The sequence below is a fragment of the Colias eurytheme genome, chromosome 22, assembly GCF_061535395.1.
Source record: "Colias eurytheme isolate Ceu_HAF_F1 chromosome 22, ilColEury1 Martin Lab GWU primary, whole genome shotgun sequence".
Classification (NCBI taxonomy): Eukaryota; Metazoa; Arthropoda; class Insecta; order Lepidoptera; family Pieridae; genus Colias; species Colias eurytheme.
The window spans coordinates 956,832-966,430 of NC_143001.1; the positions used below are offsets into that span (position 1 = coordinate 956,832).

Here is a 9,599-nt window from a genome sequence, read left to right on the forward strand (position 1 = left end):
TTGTCCTGAAAAAAGTACCTGGTAAAAATAATGGGTTCAGACATTGATGATACATATATATGATGACCTATGGATCAGGGATAAAAATTGTAGCTCTCTTTTGTTTAGTTCAATATTAGTTGAACACTTTAATTTATTTACACTTAGTGGAGTGTACAAATTGTCATAAATTTACAAATAAGGCCATTATACCATTTTTAAGTACACGTATTATATAAGTAAAGTTCATAGCCAGCTCGTATTTACAGATACGTATATTTCTTACTGAATTAAAACCCCATATAATTCAATCCTTTCAGTAATAAACGCAAAGAAGTAGAGTGCATCTAATGGTTTCTGCTTTGAAATGTAATTAACACATGCTATGTTTGCACCTAATGCGGATTAAAGATAGTATTCAGTTAAAAGGCGCTATATCTCGGTACCATGACGTCTTATAGCAGTGTGCGAAAGTGATGGCACTAGATCTATATAGCGCTGTCATTTTTCCACACTGGAAATACTACTGCTTTAAGACTAGGTATGGAGTAGTTCATACATTTTAAAGTACAGTGCAGTGAAGCAAATGAGATTAGGCGAGTATCTTGTAGTTGTGACACGTAGCATCTACAAGGCGTAGGTATATAATATGAGTTTTATACGAGAACGGTCCAAGTAAATTGATGTTGGTTTTCTAATTTTATGTATGCAAACGTGTTGTTGTGTTACTAAGGAACAGGAATAACATTCTTGATCGATTTTCTAAGACGTAAGTTAAGTCTCACAGCGAGTAGATGAATCTACCCGCATCATTCATCGTTCAACCGTAGATTTAAAATGTAGTCATTCGAATAGGGTGTCATTCCATTTTTACATTTGAATGTGCTTACTTGTACTTTTTGTTTTAATTTTTTTAAAGTAATAATGCTAAAAATTTTATGTAGGTATGTATCGAACCTGACGCAGTTTCGTGTTTAATTAAAGCCGAATGAAAGTAAGTGGAGCTAGTGAAAACAGTGCGTTTTATTTTGAAAATCTAAACGTCCAAAATATAGTTTCACCTAGAGGTACCTAAAAATACAAAGAATAATTCGATTCGACTTCATTTCAATTCCTATGGTTAATTTTCGTGTTTGTTTGAAGTTTAAAGAATCTATAGGCGATGCAAAAAGATAAACCTGATTCTGCAAGAGTAATTTTTCAACAAACAAGCAATACGAGGAAGTCGCCAAAATGTAGGATATTGCGAAATCTGACATGCGGTGATCTTATTAGATGATATGGCGAACGTAAATGTCTAGATGAAATATAGAGATCTTGTAAAATATCGAAAATAATTGTATTTTATAGCTTACTGGATAGAGATTTATATCCTTACTTATTTATGTACTTTGTACATAAATAAAAAAAAAACAAACAAAAATAGGATATATATACTGTATGGTACCTAAATCAAAAGTAGGCTCTTCTTCTTTTAGAATTGAAAAGGGAAGTTGTTTGACACGTCAATTTGAAAGAGAAAGAAGAGGGAGTAAGAGAGAGTTGTCTCATCTGTTCTAGAATATTTTGCGTTGAAGTTGGACCTTAAATACGGCCTTAATACCTTAAATACGGTATATAAGGTCATTTGCTACGTAAATATTACAATTTACAAGTGTATGGATATTTTTGTTATAGAAATTTGACCTTTTGCTCAAAATTGAATACCACTGCACCCCATATTACGAATGTGTACAACTTAAAACATTTCAGTCATAATAACACGAAAATTACGAGAAACACTGAAATTAATTCCACAAAACGTAAACCCCAAAGGTACGGAGTGGATGGCAAACAGCACGTCTTCTTGGATATAATTAAATTGAATAGCCGAGTGCATTGAGGACGAAATTACCATACTAATACAATTATTTACATTGCTTGATAAAATTTAGCATCTATCGCGTAATGGAAACTTGGTTCTGTTTCTAGTGATTCTGTTAGGTATCTTGGGTGTTGTATATTTTAATGATTTTGGTGTATTTATTTCATTTTAATACGAGATAATCTTCACTAGAAGTAAAGGGAAAGTTAGTAAGTATAGGAGAAGATTAATGAAATGAAAAAAAGTAAAAACACAAGAATATACCAATAAATAATATAACATCTTACTAAAACGTAATTTTTAAGGATTGATAATGACAAGTAGTGTATTAAGATGTTATTCGTGATCATATTAAGAAGAATAAGATATTCAACACTAGTAGTTATTTACCGCCCAGATATTTTTAACAGATGACAGCAAAACAAATTTTGCATGCATGGAGATTTTTCCAGTTTTCTGTCCAAACGTGTTTCGAAGCGAATTGAATTAATTGAAAGCGAATAAATCCTGAATTAGTTTAACACGAAGTGTGCAATAGTGGTATACGAAATTAGTATTCGCAATCATTTCCTACAATCGCTATATTAAACTCCTTTTAATTAAAGCAACAAAGGCGTTTGTTGTGGAAATAAACGATTGATGTGTGAGAGATACATTTATTTTGCTTAGGAAAGTGTATACTTACATATGTTTAGAGGGTTCTCGTTTAGCATTCACATAAAAGAACCCGGTATGTTTTTAAAGGCTTACATTTAGCAGGGATACCTACTTTAGTGGAATATTTTCACTTCTATAAAGCTAAATATAGGCATTATAATGGCTCACCACATTTATATATACACTAGCGGTCCGCCCCGGCTTCGCCCGTGGTACATATTTACGCTTTCTCTACATAAAAACCATCCTCGTACTTCAAGGAATATAATAAAAAAAACAATTATCGAAATCGGTTCAGCCGTTCTCGAATTATGCGCTTACCAACACATTTTGCGATGATGACGGGTACATCTATACTAATACTAGCGGTCCGCCCCGGCTTCGCCCGTGGTACCTACATGTTTAAACTATCCTATCTCTCAAGTTGGATCGAACTGCACGTGGTGGTTTAGGAGTCCATTGAGGACAAACATTGTGACACGAGATTTATTTAAATTAAGACTATAAAGAGTTTGTTTGAACGCGCTAATCTCAGGAACTACTGGTCCGATTTGAAAAAGTTTTTCGGTGTTAGACAGCCCATTTATCGAGGAAGGCTATAGGCTATATTATATCATCAGGCTAAGACAAACAGGAGTGGAGCACTGTGGGTAAAATCGCAAGGCACAGCTAGTAATAATGTAATACATATTATGTATAATGACATAAACTTCTCCATCTTTGTCCATCCATTTAATTAATATATTCAAACTCCCCAGTTATATAAGTCTATAGTTACCTATACTACATATTAACTGACTACTATCCCTAATTGTTTAACTACATTACAGATAGGATAGTTCGTCCAATATTAGATGTATCAAGACATATGATAGCGAGCCGTTGTCGAGATAACAGCGTATATCTCGTTACATACTCAGACAAAGGTACGTTTGTATTCTAAAACAAGCAGTTGAGCTTTGCGTGTGGTACAAGTGTGGGGTATAGCGATTTTGTTATTTGCTTTAATATTATGGCCATGGACGTATAAAAAAAGACGGACACCGTATTACGAACAAACAACGTGAAGCCACCATAGTAAGCTAGCGATCGTGTAAAGACAATAAACACGCACACACTCTCACCATAGTAAGCTAGTCGGCCGCCATTACGTCGTGAACTACCGACTGATTAACTGCGTCACTGTTTCACAAAAAATATTTAAAATGCCGTCTTGTGTGGTTAAATGGTGCCGCAACGGTATAATTTTAAATAACAAAACACAAGGGATTACATTCCACAGGGAAGCAAGTTATTTCTTTTATGTTTTAATGACAAAAATAATACGGCAAAATTTATAGAAAAAAAATACAGCCGCCATTGTCATCAGGACAGCTGTTGCCATGGCAACATGGCACACACACATGGATGTTTCGCCGCCATTACTAGGTGTCTACGCCTGTTAATTTATAATAGCAATCGCGCACGCACCGACATGGATTGTCATTTTTATTAATTTATCATTTATTGGCCGGGTAGAATGTATTTTTTTTACTCACAAAGAAACCTTTGTACAAATGGGGCGTTGGTGTTGAAAATAAAATCTTTATACAAGGAATATTGAGTTTCCCTAAAGAGATTCCAGTTCCCACCACTAAAGCGGGAACAATTGGCGACCGTGACAGGACGAAAACGGATTTCACCGCAAAATACGAGTTTATTACAAAATATCTACACATCTACGCAACATTGTTTCTGGAATTGACGACTTCAATTTGGGACTGATTCCTGTCGAAAAGGATAACCTGCTCGTCTGAACAACGATACAGCTAAAGTGTCGTGCCGGAGTGCAGCTCATAGTACCAAGTTAAGTGCAAATCCTTAATTCCAATAACACATTCCTATACCTAACCTTATAACATAAAATTCACGTTCATAATTATCCAAAAATTACCTATTATTTCGCTTCCATTTGTGTAAAACAATTTAAATTATAGTAATATTGGTTTATCAATACCTATTATCATATCTTCACGCCTGATTCCCTTGCGGGATTGGCATATAAATCGTAATTCATTTGTTCCAAATTAAATTCATTTTTTGTTAACAACAATCTCGAATATCATAGCCCTTCTCGCTTATAAACTCGACTTCGCCGAATAATTTCAGGAGCCGGCTTCTCAGGCGACTAAATTTCGCTTGCACGATCTTCTGCGAAGCAGCTGCGTGTGAGCAGCAGCCCGGCTACCAGCGGCAGGTTCCACCAGGCGAGGAGCGTGAGATAAGCATTTTATTTCTCCATAATTTTATCAAGCTTGTTGACGTGCAGTTAAATAATTAATTAATCGAAAAATAATTACATAATTTCAAAATAATTACATAAAATTAAATTTTAATTTCGTAACAATATTCAATTAAACTATTTTACAAAATGTCTACGGAACCTAATCCAAAGTTATTAAGAGATTTATATTCAAAAAGGTCTGCTATTAAGGGCCAAATTACAAAATTTAAAAATTATTTGGACAGAATTAGCGAGTCCATTTCAATGGATGAACTATTAATGGCTGAATTTAAATTGAAACTTGGCAAATTCGAAGCATTGTCAACAAAGTTTGATGTGTTGCAGACTGAGATTGAGGTTCTTAATTCTGAAAATATAGATTCTGAGATTGATGAAAGAGACGACATTGAGAACGATTTCGTCCAAGGTATTGCCTCTGCTAAAATAATGATTAAACAATATGATAATTTATTTAATGACAACGAAAATCGTAGAAAATCGATGGGCAATGAAGACTCTTTCCATCAAGACTCAAATGTTAAATTACCACGAATCGAAATCTCAAAGTTTGATGGTTCATACTTCCGTTGGCTAGAGTTCCGCGATACATTTTCAAATTTAGTTCATAAAAACAAAAATATTACTGATATACATAAATTTCATTATTTACTTTCTTACCTTGTGGGTGATGCGGCACGGATTGTCTCTAATCTCGAAGTGTCAACAGCAAACTACCAGGCAGCCTGGACGCTACTTTGCGACAGATATAATAACAAAAGGCTTCTTGTTGATCATCACTTAGATTCTTTACTTAATATTCAATCTTTAACTCGTGAGTCATACAAGTCACTACGTTTTTTAGTCGATCATGTTACAAAAAATCTTCGCGCCTTGTCTAGCCTGGGTCAGCCTACTGACCATTGGGATGTACTTATAATATTTATTTTATCTTCTAAATTGGACAAATGTACTCTTGTTAAATGGGAAGAGTATCGAAATACTATTGATGACATTCCAACTTTGCAACAATTTCAAAGATTTTTAATCAACCGTGCAGATGTGTTAGAATCTTTAAATCGCAATAAGGTTGGCACTAATAATGAATCCCAAAATAATTCTAAATCACAATTCACGTCACGTCCCTCACAACTAAATTCACAAAAAAATAATAAATTTAATACAAATAGAAATACTAATTCATTTTCTACATCTAATCAAAATAAATTAAACGTTTATCTTTGCATAATTTGTAACGAAAATCACAGAATTTATGACTGTCCTACATTTAAGTCTAAAAACATTCAAGATAGGCTGTCGTATGTAAATAAATATAAATTATGTCGAAATTGCCTCAGACAAGGGCATCCTGTCAGTGACTGCCGCATGGGTTCATGTCGACAATGCCAGCAAAAACACAACACTCTTCTCCATAATTCTAATGATGACGTCACTGCCAACTTCAGCACAGATGAACAAGTTGAATCAAACGAATCTGTAGCAGCCTTTTCTAGACAAATGTCCAAACATGTTCTCCTATCTACAGCATTGATAGAAGTTTTTAACCCTATTAATAAGCAAGTAGAAAAGGTTCGTGCTCTCTTGGATTGTGGCAGCCAGTCTTCATTTGTTACTAAATCCCTGCAACGAAGAATGTCATTGAGAACTTGCCCATTGCAGGCAATAAATGTCATTGGCATTGGCAATAATTCTTCTAATACAGTGCATGAAAGCTGTCTCACTCAATTAAAATCTCTAAATAGCAACTACAGCGTTACTCTTTCATGTCTTGTTCTCAACGAATTGACGGGCCGCTTACCTAAGACGCCAGTTAATATTCAAGGTCTCAAAATACCTAATTCTTTAACTTTGGCGGACCCAGAGTTCTACAAGCCAGCTCCAATTGAAGTTTTAATTGGAGCAGACATCTTCTGGGACATTCTAGAAGGCGAACAGCTTTCTTTAGGTCCTAATAATCCTAAATTGCAAAATTCTAAATTTGGCTGGATAATAGCTGGCCCAATCAATAATTATTCTCGTAGTAACGAAATTCATTGCAATCATGCCATAAATACAAACCCTACTTCTAACGAAATTCACAAAATGCTCACAAAATTCTGGGAGCTTGAAGAGCTACCCCAAAAAACTGTTCGAAGTCAAAATGACATAACATGCGAAAAACACTTTCTAAATACCACCACTCGCTTAGAAAACGGCAGATTCTGTGTGAAGTTACCCCTAAAGGACTCACCTGACTGCCTCGGCGATTCATACTCTCAAGCTAAAAAACGATTCCTAAATCTTGAGAAAAGATTTAGACGAAATAAAGAATTAAAATCAAAATACATTGAATTCATTCGTGAATACGCTGATATGGGCCATCTATCTGAATCACCTACTCCTATTCCAAATCCATCATATTTTTTGTGTCATCATGCTGTCATAAAAGAAAATAGTGAATCTTCCAAACTCCGAGTAGTGTTCGATGGCTCAGCCCCCACAACCTCAGGCTTCTCTGTCAATGACATCCTCATGGTGGGCCCAAATATTCAAGACTCTCTTTTCTCCATTTTAGTGAGAGCTCGGCACCACAAATTCATTTTGACCGGTGACATTGCCAAAATGTACCGTCAGGTCCAAGTTGAGAGTTCAGATCAAAATTTGCAGCTCATATTATGGAGAGAAGATGAGTCTCAGCCTCTGAAAACTCTGCGACTGAGTACTGTCACTTACGGTACCGCAAGTGCCAGTTACTTGAGCACGAGATGTCTTTGGCAGGTTGGAGAGGAATGTGGGGTCGAAATGATCAAAAATATTATTCAGCACGACTTTTATGTCGATGATCTAATCACCGGCTGTGATGATGAAGATCAACTTAAATACATTCAAAATTCAGTTTCAAACGCTCTAAATTCAGCTTGTTTTCCTCTACGAAAGTACAAAACTAATTCAAAAAACTTATTTCAAAATTTACACGAAAGTAATACAGAACATTTAACAATCAGTGAGTCGTCGAGCACTCTCGGACTTTGTTGGGATCCATCGAGGGATGCCTTCAATTTTCCAATCGAAATTCCACTTCATACTGACAAAATCACAAAGAGACATATCCTCTCAAGTTCATTTCGAATCTTCGATCCTTTAGGTCTTTTGAGCCCGTGCATTATTCAGCCAAAGATTTTGCTCCAAAAATTGTGGCTCAAGGGTGTTGAGTGGGATGAACCTGTGTCGCAGGATATCAAAAATGACTGGTTGGACATTGTAGATAATCTAAAGTTTCTTTCAAAATTCGATATTTCTCGTAGAGTTCTTTGCGATTCACCAAAAAATCGTTTACATTCGTTTAGCGATGCATCTCAATGCGCTAATGGCCTCAACTTAACAAAAAATACGAAGAAGACTTACCTGAAGTCAAGGTCCATACAGCCGTCGAATCTGAAATTAATTTTGATTTTAAAAAATATTCTAAATTTACAAAACTTCAAATAACTTTCACTTACATTCTACGATTTTACACAACTCTAAAAACAAAATAAAATAATAAACTTACCGGCATTTTATCAATTGACTAATTAAATTATTCTTTTCAAAAACTGCGTTACCTGCACTCGTCTTCGTGGTCAGACCTATAATCCAAAAATGGCTGACTTACCTTCAAATCGCGTCAACGTTGACTTTCTATTCAAGTCTGTTGGAGTGGACTATGCGGGCCCTTTCTTCATTCTTAATCGTAAAGGACGCGGTGCTAGAGTAGTTAAGTGCTACTTATGTTTGTTTGTGTATCTGCGTTTCAAATGCATTCACTTAGAGGTCGTGTCTGATTTGACAAAAGATGCTTATATTATGACACTTCGCAGATTTGTGGCACGCCGTGGAAAGCCAATCGAAATATTTTCCGACAGCGGTAAAAATTTTGTAGCTGCCGCGAAAGAATTAAATAGTTTTCTAAAGGCTAATCAAGAACCTTTGTCTGAGTTTGCTGCTCAGGAGGGAATAAAATTTTCTTTTATCCCCGCTTACGCTCCTCACTTTGGTGGAATATGGGAGGCCGGTGTTAAGTCCGCTAAACATCATATAAAGCGAGTCATGGGCAATACTCATCTCACATTTGAGGAACTTTCGACATTGTTTGCTCAAGTGGAGGCCATTCTCAATAGCCGTCCTCTGTGTCCCATGTCATCTTCCCCCAATGACTTCCTTTCCTTGTCCCCAGGGCACTTCTTAATCGGAAGACCATTGAATGCACTGCCGGCTCCTTCGTTGGATAACGCTAAAGAGAGCTCCCTGGATAGATATGGCAGACTTGAAAAAATTCGCCATCATTTCTGGAAGAGATGGCAGAAAGAGTATATCTCAGAAATGCAACTACGAACCAAATGGAAGGTTGACAAATCAAAAATAAACGTCGGAGACCTCGTACTGCTTCAAGAGGATAATTCTCCACCACTTTGTTGGCGCATGGGGCGTATCGTTCGATTATTCCATGGAACAGACGGCGTTTGTCGAGTTGCGGACGTCGAAACTACAAGAGGCTGCGTTCGAAGACCTTTGGTTCGACTGTGTCCTCTGCCCACTTCTGAAGACCTTCAAGCTTGAAAATCTACGCTTTTCACCGGGGGGAGGATTATGTCTACGCCTGTTAATTTATAATAGCAATCGCGCACGCACCGACATGGATTGTCATTTTTATTAATTTATCATTTATTGGCCGGGTAGAATGTATTTTTTTTACTCACAAAGAAACCTTTGTACAAATGGGGCGTTGGTGTTGAAAATAAAATCTTTATACAAGGAATATTGAGTTTCCCTAAAGAGATTCCAGTTCCCACCACTAAAGCG

General features: G+C 36.1%; 1 protein-coding gene across 1 annotated transcript; it reads left to right on the top strand.

Annotated features, from left to right (window-relative positions):
- Window positions 1-8,559: 8,559 nt before the first annotated feature.
- Window positions 8,560-9,599, top strand: LOC149898526 (uncharacterized). Its single transcript, XM_090115060.1, has one exon. It carries the CDS (start codon window positions 8,604-8,606, stop codon window positions 9,354-9,356), a length of 753 nt encoding a protein of 250 aa, XP_089971186.1. The 5' UTR covers window positions 8,560-8,603; the 3' UTR covers window positions 9,357-9,599.

What these genes read in the sequence shown, in the direction of transcription:
- LOC149898526 (XM_090115060.1), top strand. Translation starts at nt 8,604, where the DNA reads ATGACACTTCGCAGATTTGTGGCACGCCGTGGAAAGCCAATCGAAATA.